This window comes from Rhinopithecus roxellana, chromosome 10 (assembly GCF_007565055.1).
Source record: "Rhinopithecus roxellana isolate Shanxi Qingling chromosome 10, ASM756505v1, whole genome shotgun sequence".
Classification (NCBI taxonomy): domain Eukaryota; kingdom Metazoa; phylum Chordata; class Mammalia; order Primates; family Cercopithecidae; genus Rhinopithecus; species Rhinopithecus roxellana.
The window spans coordinates 138,775,310-138,797,224 of NC_044558.1; the positions used below are offsets into that span (position 1 = coordinate 138,775,310).

Consider the following 21,915-nt stretch of genomic DNA (forward strand, 5'->3'; position numbering starts at 1 on the left):
CCTGGGCTCAGGTGATCCTCCACCTCAGCCTCCCAAGTAGCTGGGACTACAAGCAAACACTACCATGCCTGGCTAATTTATTATTATTATTTTTTTTGAGATGGAGTTTCACTATTGTTGCCCAGGCTGGAGTGCAATGGCGCGATCTCGGCTCACCATGCAATCTCTGTCTCCAGGGTTCAAGCGATTCTCCTGCCTCAGCCTCCCGAGTAGCTGGGATTACAGGCATGCACCACCATGCCTGGCTAACTTTGTATTTTCAGTAGAGATGGGGTTTCTCCATGTTGGTCAGGCTGGTCTTGAACTCACAACCTCAGGTGATCCACCCACCTCGGCCTCCCAAAGTGTTGGGATTTACAGACATGAGCCACGGCACCCAGCCTGAAACAAAAGTCTTAATATAGCATTAACAAAGCTTGCATGGACTATAAGGACCCTCAGATGGTTTCCCAACACTAAAGGGCCAAAACAAATCTGCTCTATTTGCCCCAGCATAGAGAAATTTTAAATGTAAGAAGGCAAAGATTACAGTTAGAAACATGATCTGGGAATTGCTTGGGGATATAGTAAGGCAAATTAATCAAAATAAAGACTGACAAAAGGGCCAGGATACCTTGCTGAACTCCCAAAACCTAATGCACGGGAGTGGGTCAAATAATCAAGGGTTGGAGAAGTTTCTGGGGACTCATTTGAGAGCCTTATACGCTGTTACACCAAAATCTTTTGGTGAAGTCTTTAAAAAAAAAAAAAAAAAAAGATAGGGTCTTACTCTGTCACCCAGGCTGGAGTGCAGTGGCACAATCTCAGGTTACTGCAACCTCCACCTCCTAGGCTCAAGCGATCCTCCCACCTCAGCCCCTGTAGTAGCTGAGACTACAGGTGCACACCACTACGCCTGGCTAATTTCTGTATTTTAGTAGAGATGGGGTTTTGCCATGTTGCCCAGACTGGTCTCAAACTCCTGGGCTCAAGTGATCCTCTCGCCTCAAACTCCCAAAGTGTTGGGATTACAGGCACAAGCCACTGCCTCAACACAGTGGCTTGCAGCCTTAGTGCAGACTACAATTAGAATGATAATATATTAAAGTGTTAAGGTTGACAGGATTAAGGAGGAAGTCTGAATGAAACTGGAACGTTTAAACAGACTTTACCTAAATGTTTCATGGGAGTGGATCTTACGTTTGACTGTTTCACCCCATTTCTCCTACCTAGTACAGTAAAACAGAGGACACAGTGTCAATCTACCCTTCAAGCAATATTAATCAGACATGCTAAATGGGAATGAATTAGATCGCCTGAGCTCACACAGGGTAGAACAGAGAAGCTGGAGCACTGGTACAAATTCTCTGTATGTGCAGTGTGGGCCAGGGCTATGTCAAAAGCCTGTGAGTGCCTCCCAGTGACAACTATCAGGGTGCTGGACTACAGAATTTCCATTTGACGGGCAATTACTAAGTTTGCTATTGGATATTGATTTAAAGTGCCCCTATGGCTGAAGGACATAAAATAATGCTGAAACTTGAAATATCCATGGTATCTAGGGGGATTTTGGAAAAACACTCAAATGGGAGAGGACACTGCCCAAAAGAGTTCCCTAATGAAAAAGAAATGGTTTATACTGGATCTTGTTACCAGAGGAATGCAAGGAAGAGATTCTCAAATATAGGGAGCCTCTTTTTCTCTAGGACTGACTTTGGAACTGTAAGAGAAGCTTCTGCATTTAATTGTCACTTGGACAATGCACTATAAACACCTCTCAGTTGACCAATAAAGTACTGCTTGGTTTATGGATGGCAGTTCCAAGGAGAACGATGATGTCCGCTTGAGCATGCCTAGCAATTTGTGATGAGAAAGCTCCCAACTTTTTCAAGAAAACTTCAAGTAGCTTCCACTTTCTGACAAGGTTAATTCACATACGACTCAGAGGAATGAAAGAACAGAGCGATGGCAGAGGAGCAGTGCAAAGGCACATAGGCATGCAGTGTGGTGTGGGTGGTGGGTAGTGGTTTATTTCAACTATGAAGAACCAAAGGAGGTAAGCAAGGCCCAAAAATGTTCCTTAGACTTTTGTACCGGTATCAAAAGCTAGACATTGGTGTTTAAATTCCCCTTTTATTCTTCCACTAGTTCTTTGAAAAAAGCATCATACTCTGATTTTCATACTGACCTGCTCCAGGTATTTCCCAACTGCAGAACAAAGTGCCCATTTCTGATCTGGGGTCCTAGAAAAGAGCCTTCACATCCTGGGTACGTTTTCTCTACTTAGAATTTCTAGCTAGTTATCGCAAAGTGACAGTGATATACACACTTCCTAAGTAACAGATTGAATTGGTTTAAATGGGCTGTGGATCAGAATTTCAAATCAGTCTAGAAGGACATTTTCATCACTGAAATCCATGTACTTTGATTCACTCTGGGTTTTCATGGTAATTCTTCAGCACATGCAATGTTTTCAAATTTATGGCATAGCTTTATCAGTGAGTGAGAAATGAAGTATCACATGTTATTAGAACTCCCTTAACACAGTTAAGAAGAGTAAAGGAGGGCACCCAAGTACAAATCAACATAAGGACTCTTATTTCATTCATTTAAATGAAATATTTCTCTCTAATAGAAGAGACATTGTCAGTATTAAAATCTAGATTTACACAGAGCTTTCATTTTACACTCTACAATTATTTCGCATGACACCTTTACAATAGACCCACAGAATGAGTTAATCATTTAAAAATAAATATTGAGATGGATAAGGAGAGGTTAAATGTAGCGCCCAATACAGTTAACACAGTGGTTAAGCATCTGAAAAAAGACTGATGAAACCCAATTCTTAGTAGTACCACACTACTTACTAGCTGTATCATCTTGGGCAGATTACTTAGTTTCCCCAAGCCTCAATCTCCTCCTCAACAAAAAATGCAGAACAATACTAACTCACTGTTGAGAGGATTAAACGTAGGGAAAAGATCCAAAATATACAATGCCTTTTTGTAGCACAATTCCTAACATAGAGTGATTTTAGTGAATGGTTGTAAATTATATGGAAATTTTTTTGGGTATGACACTTTAAATTTTAAAAAACCCCAGTTCTATAATCTAGGGATTCACTTTGTTGTTCTCAGCATACAGATTACAAAAATATACTCAGAGTATAAAACCATATCCACAAATGCTTATTCTTCTTCATTTGAAACTGAAATAAATTGGTAGATATTAATGAACTAAAACCCCTGAATAGACTCGATAAACCGAACGGGACAAGCTAAGCAGTGGCTCACACCTGTAAACCCTGAACTTTGGGAAGCTGAGGCAGAAGGATCACTTGAGCCCAGGAGTTTCAAACAAACCTGGGCAGTGTAGTGAGACTTCATCTCTACTAAAAATAAAAAAAATTAGTCAGGTGTGGCAATGCATGCCTGCAGTCCCAACTACTCAGGAGGCTGAGGGGTGAAGGTTGCTTGAGCCCTGGAGTTTGAGGTTGCAGTGAGCTACAATCATGTTGCTGCATTCCAGCCTGGGCACCAGAGCGAGAACCTGTCTCAAAACAAACAAACAAAAAAAGAGCAGAAATAGGAGAGCTCAGGACAGATCACAAACGGTGAGACATAAAGTGCTATTTAAAAGAGGAAGTGTGGGCCAGGCGCGGCAGCTTACACCTATAATCCCAGAACTTTGGGAGACTGAGGTAGGCAGATTACCTAGGGTCAGGAGTTCGAGACCAGCCTAGCCAACATGGCAAAACCTCATCTCTACTAAAAATACAAAAAAATTAGCCAGGCATGGTGGTGCGTGCCTGTACTCCCAGGTACTTGGGAGGCTGAAGCACGAGAATCACTTGAAACCAGGAGGTAGAAGTTGCAATGAGCCGAGATCATGCCACTGCACTCCAGCCTGGGCAACAGAGTGAGACTCTATCTCAATAAAAAAAAAATAAAAATAAAAAATAAAAGAGGAAGTGTGATAATGGAAGGTTTTGGGTTTTTTTTGGTTTGTTTTTTGCCTTCTAAAAAAAGCATGGTACACAATATAAGAGAACATATGTTAGGTTATTTGGAATAAACTCTTGACTATATCATTTAAAAAGGTTTATGTTAAATGTGGTAATATGTTGAACCTTCACAACTCAGAGATAAGTATAATTTATAGAAGATTATATGGGACTAATAAAACTAGTAATTATTATAATAGCATCAGCTATAATTTAGTCAGTGCCAATTATACCCTAAGTATTTTATACAGGTTTTCTTATTTAATTGTCATAATAAATCAGTGACAAAGGAGAAAAAAAAAACCCAAACTATTATCCCTATAGAGATGAGGCTACTGTCACACAGGAGGATTACCTAACTCACTCATGGGTATAGTTAATGAATGACAGAGTAGATATTTGAACCCAGGATTGTTATGACTTCAAAAACCAATACTCTAAACCAGGCATGGTGGTATGTGCCTGCAGTCTCAACTACTCGGAAGGCTGAGGTGAAAGGATGCTGTGAGCTGAGGAGTTTGAGACTGCAGTGTGCTATGACTGTGCCTGTGAATACGCTGTACTCCATTCTGGGCAACACAGTGAGACCCCATCTCTAAAAATTAAAGGCAAAACCAAAGAACCCACCCACCCCCAATATTCTTTCTAACCCAAATTGCTTCTCTAGGCAGAACATAAATAAATTGAACTTTAAGATTCAAGAAAATGGCCTTTAAGATTTCTTCTAAGTCTAGAATATAAAGTTTTTTTTCGGCCTGGCACAGTGGCTCACACCTGTAATCCCAGCACTTTGGGAGACTGAGGTGAGTGGATCATGAGGTCAGGAGTTCAAGACCAGCCTGACCAACATGGTGAAAATCCTGTCTCTATTAAAAACACAAAAATTAACTAGGTGTGGTGGTGCACACCTGTAGTCCCAGCTACTTGGGAGGCTGAGGCAGGAGAATAGTTTGTACCTGGGAGGTGTAGGTTGCAGTGAGCCTAGATCGTGCCACTGCACTCCAGCCTGGGTGACAGGGCAAGACTCTGTCTTAAAAAAAAAAAAAAAAAAAGAAGAAGTTCTTTTTTTCTAATGGGCTAAAACATCAGAAGGTATTAAGCTCCAAGCCTCTGCCCCTTCTAGTCATTCTCTAATCTCTACCCCATTCAGGGGGAAAAAAAGGAAGAAAGGAAGAGAGAATTACTTAAAGTAAAATTTTTCACATACAAAAAGGTGATCTGTAAGTAATGATGGAAGGAGTGAGTCCTCAGCTTCTGCTGCTGGGAAGGTTCGTGCTGAATATTTAGCAGATGCTGCCTCTAAAGAGAACAGTCACTACACTTATGGCAGGGATTTTGCTCTCAGTAGCTCAAGAGGCAAAATGAACTACAGACTGGGACAAAAGGTGTGAAGTCTCTCATTTACATAGATTGGATTCATCACAAATTTACCAGGTCAAGATTTCCATATCAAGTGTTTCAGCCTTCACTTGCAGATCATGAAAAATATGATGGAGATCCACAGAATCTTCAGAAACTGCATGTTGCTACCAGAATAAAAAAGTACAAAAAGGTGTCCATGTATTGGGAAAAATATATAATAAAGATGCTCAGATTAGAAAACACACATACCCCTCAAGTTCACAAGCATATCTCTTAAGTGAATGCAAAACTGAAAGTGGTTAAACAGTAAGAATCAAGCCCCTGAAGTTGCCACAAGGACTTCCAACTGAGGAGGACATGTCTAAGCTCTGCCTCAAGAGCACTGGGGAATTAGTGCAGTGGCATCTGAAATCTGTGGAGAAGAAACCAATTAAGTTCTAATGCCCGAGGAGCTTCAGATTAAAAAATGGAATTTTTTTTTTATTTAAAGATGATGAGAAAGTGTTTCATTAAAACATATTTTAAATATATATAAAAAAAGAAAGTGGGCGAAAGAAAGGAAGGAATTTAGATTGGTCATTAGAGAATAACTTCCTGACAACAAAAATTGAGACATGGAACACATTATCAAAGAACATTATGTTGGATAAACTGAAGAAAATATAACCTTGTGAAGGGCTGTCAACACACAAATAGTGTCAACATACACACAAGATGGGGAAGTACAAATATAGTCTACTTGGCTCAGCCCCACTTATAATTTAAAATAGAAAAATAAAAAAAGGAAAGTGGTAAAATAAACTTGACGGCACCAGTCACGACTGCACTACAATTCTGCCAGCTTAAATACAAGTTAGCAAAATGCTAACCCCAGCCGGGTGCAATGCTTCATGCCTGTAATTCCAGCACTTTGGGAGGCCAAGGTGGGAGGATCATTTGAGCCCAGGATTTTGAGACCAGCCGGGGCAACACAGTGAGAGTCCATCTCTACAAAAAATAAAAAATTAGCTGATGTGGTGGCACATTTCTATAGTACCAGCTACTCAGGAGGGTGAGGTGGGAAGACAGCCTGAGTACGGGAGGTTGAGGTTGCAGTGACCCATAATTGCACTACTGCACTCCAGCCCGGGTGACAGAGTGAGAACTTGTCTAAAAAAAAAAAAAAAAAAAGAATCCAAATATTTGTGCAACATTTTTTTGAAGAATCTATCAGTGCACAGGTACTATTTTATAATTTCCTTCAATTCACTATCCATTATGACATAGCATCTCTATTTTCTCTACATATTCATATTCAGATGAGAACTAGTATCCTAGTCTAGGCTCAACATTATTCATCACAAATGTACTGGTAAAATAAAATCCATAGTTTGTAAGTTTCTTAATCTGTGTTGGAAGAACTCTGAATGAAAGATACCACAAAGATAACTTCCTTCTGAGAATAAAAAACAAAAACAAAAACAAAAAAACAAAAAAACCACATATACAACTCTGGGCAGAATTGTTAGACCTGGGAAAGTCATCTGTCTCATGCCTGCTCACCTTGTCTCACTCAGATGAAATGCTCCCCCAGGCAAAGATCCAAAGTTGATTGCCTCAGGAAGCTGCAGAGTCAACGATTTCATTTATCCTTTTTCAATGTTTGCTGAATTTTGATGTGAACCTTTACCAATCTATAAAGAATGGGAAGTCTACACGTTTCTAGTAGTAACAAAATTCTCTCACTCTCATTATGAAGAAAAAATGTTTTCTTAATGACGATTATATATTATCAGGAAAAAAGAGCTATTTCCATTAAGAAATAAATATGCCCAAATCAGCGAAGTTAACGCGTGTGTTCCTTCCTATTTCTCTCTGCAGTCACTGACTGCTGCCTCAAAGAGAAACAGCACAGTCACATCTCAGCCTTTGGCCCCACCATACCTGCTCCCTTTATACAAAACAGAAAAGACTGTGATCATTATTTATTTGGTTCTAATAATACACCCCATGGAAACACAGTAGTTGGGAGCATAAGTACTTGTTTTTGGAAAATGTAAAATCCAAGGAAAACCTACCTTGTGAGTAGAGAAGGATTTGCATCTCTAAAAGAACACAGGTAAACACCTGCACCAGGTTCTCTAATCCCAGGAGCTCAAATGCCTCCCGAAGTGGGTAATCAGAGAGGGGGAGTTCACTGGGTCCAGGCCTCTGGCAGATGACAGGTTCATAAACACCATAAAATTTCAGTGACCTCCCTGGAGGTGGAAGGGGTACTTCATAAAGAATATTGTGGATATAGCTTTCAAGTGGCAAGGGTGGTGGCTGCTGTGAGGTAACGGCCTTGTAAAGCTGGATAAGGAATTTCTTGCAGGCCTGCATGAATGGTAACGGTGTGATCAAGCATATACTTTTTGAAACATACAGGGTGTCTCTGCTAATATCATAGGAGTTGTATCGCTGGAGTTTCAAAAGGGAAGTTGTATCTCCTTCATCAACACTACTTGCCAATGAGTCCATACTGCAGGAAGATGAAGCATATACACTGCTATAATGCTCAGCGTTGTGCATCTGGTAGAGTGTCTGCATGGCTGTGCAGATTTGCTTACTTGTAACTTCTTCATAAAAAGTGAGAACAAAACCATAGGTGCGAGAACCATCTTCCCTGGTAATTATAAATGAGTGAAACTGGGGGTCTTTATTGTCAGTTTGTGTCCTGAAAGACAGCCCTTTAGGCATGCACAACTGTGAAAGAAAGAAAAAAAAGCATCAGAATGCAGTACACAAATAACTTCAAGCCAGAAACAAATGTTGTTTTTTAACATAACAGGATTCAAAAATACAGGTTTTATCCAGATTTAACACTAGCAATCGCCTTAAATTAGAAATACATTATAAGTTCCTCATATGTATACATATAAAATTATTCTTAAAAGGAATATATACAAGGGAAAAACTTTTACTGTGTGATGTTACATGCAGAGGGCTTTACTAAGAGCAAGACTATCACTGACTTAGTCCCAGAGTAAACCTCTAACCAAGCTTGTGGCCTTTAGCAAGCCATATAACTTCTATGAGCCTCAGTTCCTTTATCTACAATAGCTGCTATATCAATGACTTGAAGACAGAGTATGCAAAAGCACTTCACAAATATTAAAAAGCACTTTACAAAAATAGTACTTAAGTAAGTACTTAAGTACTATTTTTTGTATTAACGATGAAAATGTTTCAGGGGAGCAGGGAAACAGGAAAAGGCTCATTTAGGAAGTGGAGGCCAGGCGCGGTGGCTCAAGCCTGTAATCCCAGCACTTTGGGAGGCCGAGATGGGCGGATCACGAGGTCAGGAGATCGAGACCATCCTGGCTAACATGGTGAAACCCCGTCTCTACTAAAAATACAAAAAGATAGCCGGGCGAGGTGGTGGGCGCCTGTAGTCCCAGCTACTCCGGAGGCTGAGGCAGGAGAATGGCATGAACCCGGGAGGCGGAGCTTGCAGTGAGCTGAGAACCGGCCACTGCACTCCAGCCTGGGCGACAGAGCGAGACTCCATCTCAAAAAAAAAAAAAAAAAAAAAAGGAAGTGGAAAAAAGTTAAAGAATAATAAAAACAACAGTATCATCTTTGCTATTTTGAATAGTATGGTATTTTATGCAAGAAAAAGAAACTTTGGAAATTGAAAGCTTTTTGATCCACTAAAGCAGAAGCACAGAAACAAGGCATTTTAGATTACTTCTAGTAGAGATTATGCTCTAGTTCTTGGGAACTACCCAGGATTGAGTCAAACTTGAGAACAAAATTACCCAGAGGAGCTAAAGATGCTATATTTAAGATACTTAAAATGCACAGAAAATTAGAATTGATTCTTTAAAACATTTTAAATAAAAGAAATGAAATTACAGAAAAATTGAAATATACTAAGGAAAACAGAACTTGTAATTCAACCACCCTAACTAATAATCATTATTCATATTTAGATATTTCTATTTTTGTATTGCAATATGCTTTTCACATAGAAATAATTTAATCATATATTATTACTTTCTAGTTTTTTCTATATTTAATAACTGATATGGTACAAAAGTTAGACTGTCTCCCACATCCCCACATTACCAAGAAAACACAGTTCCTTTATTCCTTCATTCAAACCATCAAAAAACATTTATTAAGTGCGTTTTATGAGAGGGGCCCTGTGATGTAACGGTGGGAAGGACAGTCGTGGCCCATGCTCCTATGGTATTTCCAGTCCAGTAAGGATAACAGATGAGTTTTAAAAATCATAAACTATAAAGTAAGGGAAAGGCTATGATAGGGTAAATAAGGGTTGCTAGGGGAAAAATATGTAATAGTAGGAAGACATACATTAGAAAGAAGGAGCTACCAGGAAAAAATGAAGCCCAACTGAAACCTCAGGACAAATATAGGTCTTAGTGCATAAAGAAGATCCTAGTCAGAGAGGACATGTGCAAAAGCCCAGAAGAGTTTGAGGAACTGAAACAGGTCAGTGTGGGTGGGGCACAGAATGCAAGGTGGGAGGACGTGAGAGAAAGTAAGAGAAATAATTAGGGGCTAGCCCATGAAGGGCCTTGGTAGGCCATGTTAAAACTGTGGGGAGGACAATGGGAAACCTCTGAAGGGTTTTTAGGAGAGGGACAGAATTAGATGTGTCTCTTAGCACATCCATCTTGGAACACTAAGGGGAGTGGTTTTCAAAGGGCTTCCAAGGAGGCAGCAGGAATGTCTCAGCGCCTTGGAAGGGAGTGAGAGGCTACAGGAAGAAGTTGAGAGGGCCAGTGTCCCTCCTTCCCCTATGAACATTCCTCTTTCATTTATTTTGTAGAGTAGAATTCTTTCGGTGTTAAGATTTCCAGGTTCCCACTGCTTAAAAACAAAATCTTGATGGTGGGATAGGATTAATGCAACACAACTGTCATTAAGCATGAAGGTGGGTGGGTGTCCTAACTGCTCCTCACAGCCATTTCAGATCGTGGTCCTTCCTTTCACCCTAAAAACTCTTGGCATTGAAGCTCATGTCATGATTGTGCCACCACATTTTGTGTTTCTTTTCTATCCAAGTTCATTTCCGGAGCAACTTCTTCCATGACTTTAAATATACTCTGTCAACTCCCAAATCTACATTCTCATGAACCTGACTCTTAACTGAGTAAACTACTTGACAATCCCATCAAGATGTGTAATAGGCAATTCAAACTCACTGTGTTCCAAACTGAAGTTCTGATTTCTTCCTCCAAATCTGTTTCTCCTTATATCAGTCTTTTCTGTAATTCCATCCATCTAATTTGCCCAGGATAAAAACCTTGGAGTCATCTTTAACTACTTCCTCTCTTTCTCACTTACCCCATTATCCAACCCATCAGCAAATACTATCAATTCTATCTTCAAAAATATATGCAGAAACTAATTGCTGTTACTTCTTTTTTGTTTTTCTTTTTTAGAGATGGGGTCTTGCTCTATCACTCAGGATGAAGTGCAGTGATATAATCACAATTTACTGCAGCCTCAAACTCCTGGGTAAAAGCAATCCTCCCACCTCAGCCTCCTGAGTCAGAAAGTAATTGTTTTGATCTTTACTCTTACCACTCTAATCTAAGCCACCCTCTTCTCTTGTCTGGATGTAACAGCCTGCTTACCAATCTCCCTGCTTCTGCTCTTGTTCCCCATAATCTATTTCCCTTATAAGAGCCAAAGCAATCCTTAGAAAATGTTAGATCTTGTCACTCTTCCCAAAATTCTCCAATAGACTCTCATCTCACTAAAAGTTCATGTCCTTACAATGGCCTACAAGGAAGCCCTGCATGACTCAGCCCCCAGCAACCTCTCTGCCCTCATCTTGTACTCTCTAACTCACCCACTCTGCTCTAGCAACAATGGCACATTACTATTCTACAAACACACCCCACGCGCTCCCATCAAAATCTGCTCTTCCCTTTCCCAGCAACTCTCTTCCCCTCAGTATCCACATGACTCATTGTTTGTGGCAGATATAGCTCCAATAATATTTCTGCTTTCACACACTCTTCCAAACCTTGACACTTCCACATTAGGAAACGGAGCTCACTCTCCTTGAACCTAGGTGGGCTGCTGAGAGTGCCTATACCAGGATCTGGGAAACTTTTCCTATAAATAGATAAGTATTTCAGGCTCTGGAGGCCATACAGTCTTTGCCACAACTACTCTATTCCACACTGTATTAGGGGAGTGCAAAAGCAATTGTGGTTTTTGCATTGGAATTTGCCATCTGATACTGGAATACATGTTTAAATAAATGTGGTTATGTTATACATCTTTTTTTTTTTCTTTTTCCGAGACGGAGTCTTGCTCTGTCACCCAGGCTGGAGTGCAGTGGCGCAATCTCAGCTCACTGCAACCTCCACCTTGCAGGTTCAAGCAATTCTCCTAACTCAGCCTCCCAAGTAGCTGGGACTACAGGCGCCTGCCACCACACCTGGCTAATTTTTGTATTTTTAGTAGAGATGGGGTTTCACTATGTTGGCCAGGCTGGTCTCAAATTCCTGACCTCGTGATCTGCCTGCCTCATCCTCCCAAAGTGCTGGGATTACAGGCACGAGCCACTGAGCCTGGTCCATCATTTTAATGGGCATTTCTTGCTTTATGCTTTTCTGCTAATGACTCATTACTTGCTGTTTATTTTTGTTTTATTTTAGACTATAAAAATGTTAGACAAAAAGCAATTAGAGCAGTTTTCTTTCTTTCTTTCCTTTTTTTTTTTTTTTGAGATGGAGTTTCATTCTGTCACTCAGGCTGGAGTGCAGTGGCGCAATCTCAGCTCACTGCAACCTCCGACTCCCAGGTTCAAGCGATTCTCGTGCCTCAGCCTCCCGAGTAGCTGGGACTACAGGCATGCATCACCATGCCCAGCTAATTTTGTATTTTTAGGAGAGACGGGGTTTTACCATGTTGGCCAGGCTGGTCTCAAACTCCTGACCTCAAGTGATCTGCCCACCTTGGCCTTCCAAAGTGCTGGGATTACAGGTGTGAGCCACCCCATCCAGCCCCAAGCAATTTTCTTATTCAAGTTCAAAATGGGTAGTAAAGCAGTGGAGACAACCCACAACATCGACAATGCATTTGGCACAGGAACTGCTAACTAATACACAGTGTAGTGGTGGTTCAAGAAGTTTTGCAAAGGAGATGACAGCCTTGGCGATAAGGAGCATAGTGGCTGGCCATCGGAAGTTGACAATGATCAACTGAGAGCAATCATCAAAGCTGATTCTCTTAGAACTACATGAAAAGGTGCTGAAGAACTCAATGTCGACCATTTTACGGCCGTTTGGCATTTGAAGCAAATTGGAAAGGTAGAAATACTCGGTAAGTGGGTGCCTCATGAGCTGAGTGGAAATTTTAAAAAATCATCATTTTCAGCCAGGTGTGGTGGCTCATGCCTGTAATCCTAGCACTTTGGAAGGCTGAAGCAGGCGGACTGCCTGAGCTCAGTTTGAAACCAGCCTGGGCGACATGGTGAAATCCTGTCCTCCTAAAATACAAAAAATTAGCCAGGCATGGTGGCATGTGCCTGTAGACCCAGCTACTCAGGAGGCTGAGGCAGGAGAATTGCTTGAACCAGGCAGGTGGAGGCTGCAGTGAGCCAAGATTGTGCCACTGCACTCCAGCCTGGGCAACAGAGCGACACTCCATCTCAAACAAAACAAAACAAAACAAAATAAAATCATCATTTTCAAGTGTCATCTTCTCTTATTCTACACAGCAACAATGAAACATTTCTCAATCGACTTGTCATGTGCGACAAAAAGTGGATTTCCTTAGAGAACCGGCAATGACCAGCTTAGTGGCTGAACCACGAAGAAGCTCTAAAGTACTTTCCAAAGCCAAACTTGCTCCAAAAAAAAGGTCATGGTCACTGTTTGGTGGTCTGCTGCTGGTCTGATCCCCTACAGCTTTCTGAATCCTGGCGAAATCATTACATCTAAGAAGTATGCTCAGGAAATCGATGAGATGCACCAAAAACTGCAAAGCCTGCAGCGGGCACTGGTCAACAGAAAGGGCCCGATTCTTTTCCACGACAATGCCCAACCACACATCGCACAGCAAATGCTTCAAAAGTTCAACGAATTGGGCTATGAAGTTATGCCTCATCCACCATGTTTACCTGACCTCTTGCCAACTGACTACCACTTCTTCAAGCATCTCGGCAACTTTTTGCAGGGAAAACGCTGCCACAACCAGCAGGATGCAGAAAATGTTTTCCAAGAGTTCACCAAATCCCAAAGCACAGATTTTTTATGTTACAGGAATAAACAAACTTATTTCTCATTGGCAAAAATGTGTTGACTGTAATGGTTCTTATTTTGATTAATAAAGATGTGTTTGAGCCTAGTTATGATTTAAAATTCAGTCCAAAACCACAATTACTTTTGCACCAACCTTTGTTCCAACACAATTTTATTTGTAAAACCTGTCAGCTGGACAGATTTGGCCGGGGGGCCATGTATGCCAACCCCTGGCCTAGTCAAGTAAAATGCAACAGCAGTGACAAGTGACAGAGTGACTTTTGAGCAGAGGCTAAAAAAGGCAATATAGCTTCCACCTCCTCTCTCTCTCTCTGGTAACCTGGTAACACACTCTGGGAGCCCTGAGACAACATATAAAGAGTTTAGCTAGCCTGAAGCTGCCTGACTGGTGAGACCAAATGAAATACCACACAGAGACAGAAGGAGCCCCAGCTATATGCCTGGTCCAGGAGACAGGTCTGTGAATGGGTGAGCTTTCAGAGATTTCAGTCCTCAGCCTTCAAACCTCCCAAACTGACACGGAGTAGAACACAGGTGTGGCCAACCAAAAGCTACCTACATTGCAGATATGTAGGCTAAGTAATGATTTTGTTGCTTTAAATTAAGGGTCAACAAACAACAGCCCTGCTATGGGTTTAAATGTATGTGTGCCTCCAAAATTCATACGTTGGAACATCACTTCAGGGTGATGGTATTAAAAGGTGGGGACTTTTGGGAAGTGATTAAGTCATGCAGGCTCTGCCCTCATGAAAGGATTAGTCCCTGTTATAAAAGGTTGAAGGGAGCAGCACCCTAGGGCCTTTTCTCCGCTTCCATCCTTTCTGCCATGTGAGGACACAGCATTTGTCCTCTCTCGAGTACACAATAACAAAGTTCCATCTTAGAAGCAGAGCCTAGGCCATCATCAGACCCTAAACCTACAGACACCTTGATCTTGTACTTTCAACCTCTAGAACTGTGAGAAATAAATTTCTATTCCTTATAAGTTACTCAGTCTGAAGTATTTTATTTTAGCAGTAGGAATGGACTAAGAAAAACCCTTAGGTCAAATACAATCTGCCACCTGATTCGTAAATAAAGTTTCACCGGGACTCAGTCACATCCATCCATTTATGTGCTGTCTATGGATGCCTTCACACTACAACAGCAGAGCTGAGTGACTGTGGCAGAAACTGTGTGCCCACAATACCTCAACTACCTACTATTTGGTTCTTCATGAAAAAAAACTGCCCTATTTTAAGCCATTAACTGGTAGGGGGATGGATTGTCATGCAGCGATAGATAATCAAAACACTTCCTTACTTCTCTTAAGTCTCTGCATAAATACTACCTTAGAGAGGTCTTCCTTTACCTTTCCATAAAAAATAGTGTTCTCTTCATCTTTTGCATGCCATAAAATGTTACTCCTCTAGAAAGTATTTATTGTGGAGAAGCAATTAAAGTCTTGCACCACTGTAAACATACGTACATTATATAAACATACACATTACTAGTATTGCATAATTCTGTTTGATCTCTAGATTGCCAGCTACTCAAGGGCTAGTACTATATTTCAATAACTTTAAACATTCAAGGGAATTGCAATGGAATAATATACTATTTGGGGCCATAACAGGTGGTGACTGATAACAAGGGTAAAAAGAAAAAATTGTGAAGCTCAGCATTAGTGCACCAGTGAAAATGTCTTCATATTTCATATCACCGAATACGAGATGTGGAAAGGACTAAGGCAGATTTACTCAATTCTTTTACATATTAAATTACTATGTATATTTGGATAGAATGAGATACAGACTTAGGTAAAAGCTATGAATACCTGGATTTGGTAAGGGTAAAAGCCACTTATTCCTAGTCTTAGGAATAACTGTATAAGGAAAAGGCTATGGCAGAATCTTTTAATAATTCTACCTTCAAATTAAGGCTGATTTCATCATAGCAAGTTAATTAGTTGTTCTGCTAATAGCATGAATAAAAACTCATGTGGCCGGGTGCAGTGGCTCACAACCATAATCCCAGTACTTCGGGAGGCTGAGGCGGGTGGATTGCCTGAGTTCAGGAGTTCAAGACCACCAGCCTAAGCAACATGACGAAACCCTGCCTCTACCAAAAATACAAAAAATTAGCCGGGTGTAGTGGTGCACACCTATAGCCCCAGCTACCTGGAAGGCTGAGGCAGGAGAATCGCATGAATCCAGGAGGCAGAGGTTGCAGTGAGCCAAGATTGCACCGCTGCACTCCAGCCTAGATGACAGAGTGAGACTGTCTCAAACAAACAAATAAACAAATAACAACAAAAAACCCCAAAAACCCAAAAACCTCATTCGACACATTTATTGTAGTCAATAAAGATTGTACAAGGGATGATTTGAATTATTGTTGCTCCAGGCTAAACTCAAACTTGTTTAGCACAGTGCATGGCAATATAACAATTGGCTGAATGAACAAATGAATGAACAAGAAAACAAACAAAAACAACATCTAGGGGTAAAGCACCAGGCTTAGTTCACCTCTTGATCTGGTCTGTAATTCACTTTTTTTTTTTTGAGACAGAGTCTCGCTCTGTCGCCCACTCTGGTATGCAGTGGTGTGATGTCGGCTTACTGCAACCTCCACCTCTTGAGTTCAATGGATTCTCCTGCCTCAGCCTCCCAAGTAGCTGGGATTACAAGTGTGCGCGATTATAGGCATGCACACCCGGCTAATTTTTTTTTTGTACTTTTAGTAGAGACGAAGTTTCACCATGTTGGCCAGGCTGGTCTCGAACTCCTGGTCTCAAGTGATCCACTCGCCTTGGCCTCCCAAAGTGCTGGGATTACAGGCATGAGACACAGCCCATGGCCTTCAGTTTGTAATTCTTTTTCCCTCAAGTAGGCAATACAGAAACATAGTGACCTCCAAAGTCAACATAAAGATTTAACTTAATTGATAGGCGTTCCTGTCATCCTAAATCACAAAATCATAGCTCAACTGCTGTTGAACAGCTGCCAAATATTCCCTTAAGTGTTTGTAGCTTTCTTGAGCACACATTCAAACATTTACAGAAAAAGCTTGCCAAAAGTTGTACTCAAAGTGAAGAATGGCTTTCTATGCCACAGATAACAGATGTAAGAAATTTTCCTAAATGCTCTTCCAACAAATCAAAAAAAGTAAGAATTATATTTCTAATTGGGAAACATTAACTGCAAAATGCTATTATTTTTCCATTTTTAAAAGATATATAGTATTGTTTTATATCAGGAACTACAAGATACTTTTTCAGAAAATCTGAGTTTCGTCAGAATTGTTAAATTGTCAGGAACTGCAAGAAATCTCAGAAAATCTGAAATATAAATCAATATTTGTTTGTCACGGTATTAAATATCTCTAATTAACCCGTAACACTGCTATCTACTAACAATACCCCTTCACCATCCCACAATAAAACAACTAAAAATTAGAGGTGTCACTGACGATCAGATTACTACTAGTAACCAGATTACTTTAGTCAAAGCAGGCTTATAATGACAAGTGAGTAATTTTCCCAGTTTGAGTCAGCAAATGTTCTTATATTTCACTAGACTGGTTTCAGGCAGTTTGGCTAGAGTTTTAAAAATCCTTTTTCCACATTTTGTAGTTCTATGACTTACATGGCCTCTCCCTCATTATGCAAATACAGTCATATACTGTATAACCATGTTCTGGTCAACAATGGACTGCATATAGGATGATGGCTGGAGCAATACGTTATACCATATAGCTTAGAAGTATAGTAGGCTATATCACCTAGGTCTGTGTATGTATATACACGCTGTTTGCACAATAATAAAATCACCTTATAACACATTTCTCAGAATGCCCCCCTCCCTACCTCCATCCCCTCCTTCTACAAACACTTATTTTGTCCCATGTTTTGCATTAGATCTTGGTAACTCAAAAGAGATGAAAATAATCCTTTCCTTTAGGGAGTTCACAGTATAGTAGGAAAGACAGACACGGAAACCAACAGTTACCAAAAAAATGTGATCAGTGTTGCTATGGACTCTGTTCAAGATATCATAAGAAAAGACAGAGTAACTGCTCCTGCTTAAGAGAGGGTTTTACAGTGGAGGTCACACCTGGTCAAGGACAGGGAAGAGAAGTATTGTAAGCAAGTAAGTATCACTTCATTTATTCAACAATTTGAACATCTACTATGCGCAAAGCTAGGGATACAGCAATGAATAAGAGAAACTGTTCCTGTTCTCATGGTGCTTACATTACAGCAGGAGATACACAGTTGACTACTAGCTATGTAATTGGTTAATTGCAACTGAGATAGGTGCCACAAAAAGGTACAAGGTACTAAGAGAACCTAAGGTGACCTGAGTGCTGGGAAGATGGTGGAAGGTGATGGTCAGGAGCAGCTTCTCTACATAAATGGTTACAGTGAAGTCTGAAGGAACAGTAAGAATTCACTAGGTGAAGGAGAGGTGGAAGAGCCTTCCAGAGAGAAGGAACAGCAGAAGAAGCTATAGTATGAGGAATGAAATGGACAGGTTACTGCAGGAGTCCAGGTAAGAGATCTTGATGGTTTGGACCAAGGTGAGTATACGGAAACAGAGAGAAGTAGACAGGTAACTGATTATATATGGGAGAGGGTGAGTAAGTGAGAACTTTCAGGGTGATGTGTACATTGTTAGACTTGGCAAATAGTGGATGGTTGTACCATTCACTGACAAAGATTGGCGGGAAGAATAATGAATTCAGTTTTGGATATGTTGCGTTTGAGATGCCAGTGAAATATTGTAGCTGCAATGTTAAGGAAACGGGGGAGAGGATGGGGGTGGTGGGGGCAGAAGGGTCCTCCAGCAATGAAAGCCCCATTCCTATAATTTTACTGTGAGATATGGCTAGGTGTGGTGGATCACACCTGTAATCCTAGCACTCTGGTAGGCCGAGGTGGGCGGATTGCTTGAGTCCAGGAGTTCGAGAGTAGCCTAGGCAACACAGCCAAACCCCGTCTCCACAAAAAGTACAAAAATTAGCCAGGTGTGGTGGTGCACACCTGTAGTCTCAGCTACTTGGGGGGCTGAGGTGGGAGGATCGCTAGAGCATGGGAGGTCAAGGCTGCAGCGAGCCAAGATTGCACCAGTGCACTCCAGTCTGGACGACAGAGCCAGAGCCTGTCTTAAGAAAAAAAAAAATTTATTGTGAGCTATGAACCTAAACTTGGCTCAAAATGAGGGCTTACCTTCATTCTAATGTCAAACCTATGAATGTAATTTGGGGTTATCCATTTCAAATTCAAGTAATTGCTAAGTCTACAAAAAGTATATGCAGCCCTTTTTCCTTTTAATCTTACAAGATAAGCATCTGAATAGGTTTCTTCAGCCAACCTTTCACCATTTATTCTTTGCACTTCTTTCCACTATATCCTTCTTTGTGATCAAAGTAAACAGCAAATTGTAAAGCAAGACCTTTATAATAGTTATTACTCTTTAGTTACCTAAAATATCATATTTATGATGTTTCATTTAGGACAGACATATAAAATAGAATCCTTATATTTTCATATAGTTTGCTTAAAAGTTATTAACTCTGTTTTATTCCTATGAATTCTTAGATACAACACAGGCTTAAAGATAAGATCTATCAACTAGAATATAACATAGCCATGGATGCCAAAGCAGATTACCTCAAAGAGATGTGAAAGTGGGGTGGGGGACCTTCAGCTCTGTTTGCAATGCTTTATTTCATTTAAAATGAAATGCAGACCCGGCAATAGTGGCTCACAGAGGTTGAGGTGGGCAGATCACTTGAGGCCAGGAGTTTGAGACCAGCCTGGCCAACATAGGGAGACCCCGTCTCTACTAAAAATACAAAAATTAGCCAGGCATGATGGCGAGCGACTATAATCCCAGTTACTTGAGAGGCTGCAGCATGAGAATCACTTGAACCTGGGAGGCAGAGGTTGTAAGTAAGCCGAGATTGCACCACTGAACTGCCTGGGTGACAGAGTGAGACTGTCTCAAATAAATAAATTAATTTAATTAAATGTACTGCACTCCAGCCTGTGAGACAGAGCGAGACTGTGGAAATAAGGGAAAGAAAGAAAAGAGAGGAAAGAAAGAAAGGGAGGGAGGGAAAGACAGGAAGACAGGACAGGATAGGACAGGACAAGAAAGGAAGAGATCTGAAGCAAACATGTCAACGTTGGCATATGTTAGTTCTAGGTGATTTACATACATGACTGTTTACTGTATTGTTCTTTCTGTTCTGTGATATTTACATTCTTTTCATAAAAATCTCTGAATCAGCAACTGAGGGAAAAAAACTAATTCAGGAATTATTTCACCTGTCACTTGTATTTATTTTTTATTTTATTCGCACTGCACTCATACACATTAAACATTTTACTTAACAAAGTTCATTGCTTTGGGTACTTAATTTATGTATGAAATTAATGACCTTTTATTCAAAGCACTACTGTTGTTTGCTAGAGGAATGACTAATACTACAGAAGGTGATGACTCATTGCAGTGGAATTTTGCTAAAGGCAAGACAAAGCTTTATACCTTTAGGTGGGGATAAATTACAGCTTCATACAAACGCACTTACTAGTAAATCAAAGAGGAAATTAAAGGCAGTAAATCTATGACCCGAATGCAAACTAATGGGATGCTTTTCAGAGATTTTCCAGGAGTACAAGCAAATCCTTTTAGATTTGCAGCATTAAAAAAAATGCTATGTGGTATCGAACACAGTCTCCTGCAATTATTCTTCAGGGGAAAACTTTTGCTGCTTACATAAAATAACCTCAGGGGCAAGGAGTAAAGAAAGTATCAAAGACAGATCAAGGAAGCTGATAATTACTTTAAAGATTATTGTTTTGCAGATAGAGGCAAAAGCTACCATGGATATCTCACTATTAATTCACTCAAATGATTAAAAGAAAGAAAACACATCAAGGGTGGCATTTTGCTCCAAATGACTGTGGATTCATATAGTAAGAAAGTACTTGTACCCAGGCCCCAGTGATCTTCCCACCTCAGCCTCCAGAGTAGCTAGGACCACAGGCATGTTTCCATCACATTCAGCTATTTCTTTTTTTCTTTGTAGAGAGAGAGTCTCCCTATGTTGCTTAGGCTAGAAACTCATTTTGAATACCATTCTGATTTCTCACAGAATAAGTTACATTTTGAAATATCTTACTAATTTAGTAAGAAGATTATTGTGATCTATTCACATTCTTACCCAGTTTTCCACTGCTTGATTTAAACATTCTTTTCCTAAATGCCTTTCTATTAATTTGCTACATAAGCAGCTCATAAGTTATTTTTTTGTCACTGCTGTTCGACTATTTTAGTCAGATGCTTGTCTGGACTCTTCCAAGTCTTACAAAGATAACTAACAGTTGTGTTCTACTTAATATCTATAGTAGAGTCTTCACCAAAGATGATGCTAAGCATCTACAATATTAACTTCCAGCAAAATGGCATCTCTGATTATTTTAGTATTGGGTAACAGTTTGGGAGAATAACCACACTGTACTCTGTAAGGAATCAAAGTCAAAGTGCCAAGTGCTTTAGGCATTTGTCCTTACAAAAAGCACCATGCTATCCCCTCCCTAGAGCGAGCCCAGGCTAGAAAGAGTTTACTGTGGTACAAAAATATCACAAAGGGTCCAGTGTGACCCATAACATTTCTAGTGCAGATCAAAACTAAGTTATATAGTTTTTCTTTTGGGAAGGCAGCAAGGCAGATGAGAAAAAAAGTGAGCTAGAGAGTAAAAATGATCTGGATTTAACTTCTGAGTTCTGCCTAACTTTGGGCAAATTACTTAACCTTTGAAAATATAAGAATTCTCACTGGGTACATGTAAACATGTATGTGAAAATAACATACCTACCTACCTACCTACCTACGTACCTATTTTGAGACAGGGTCTTGCTATGGTGCCCATTCTGGTCTCAAACTCCTGGGCTCAAGCAATCACACTGCCTCAACCTCCTGAGTAGCTGGGATTATAGATGCACACCATCACGCAGGGATAAAAGAGACATTTAATCAGCACTGGTAACTCATCATGAGGCAGGAGAACAGGGTCTGGAGGCAGGGAACCTAAGGCCGATTCATGCTGACTTTCTAGAACTAAATCAAAAGGAAAACCCCAACTTTCCATGCCCAAGTAGCAAAAGGACCAGTGGTTACTCCCTTTGTACTCTCCCCCCACCCTTTTTCTGCATGGCAGACTAAAAATTGAAAGTACTGGGCGTGGTGGCTCACGGCTGTAATCCCAGCACTTTGGGGGCCGAGGCAGGTGGATCATGAGGTCAGGAG

General features: G+C 40.5%; 1 protein-coding gene across 3 annotated transcripts in view; it reads right to left on the minus strand.

Annotated features, from left to right (window-relative positions):
* The window catches only part of DENND5B (DENN domain containing 5B), a 212,201-nt gene that overhangs the window by 89,383 nt on the left and 100,903 nt on the right, over window positions 1-21,915 (minus strand). For all 3 annotated transcript variants that reach the window (XM_030939428.1, XM_030939429.1, XM_030939427.1), the window contains one exon: window positions 7,405-8,071. In XM_030939428.1, coding sequence (XP_030795288.1) covers window positions 7,405-8,071 — 667 coding nt within the window. The remainder of the gene's footprint in view (window positions 1-7,404; window positions 8,072-21,915) is intronic.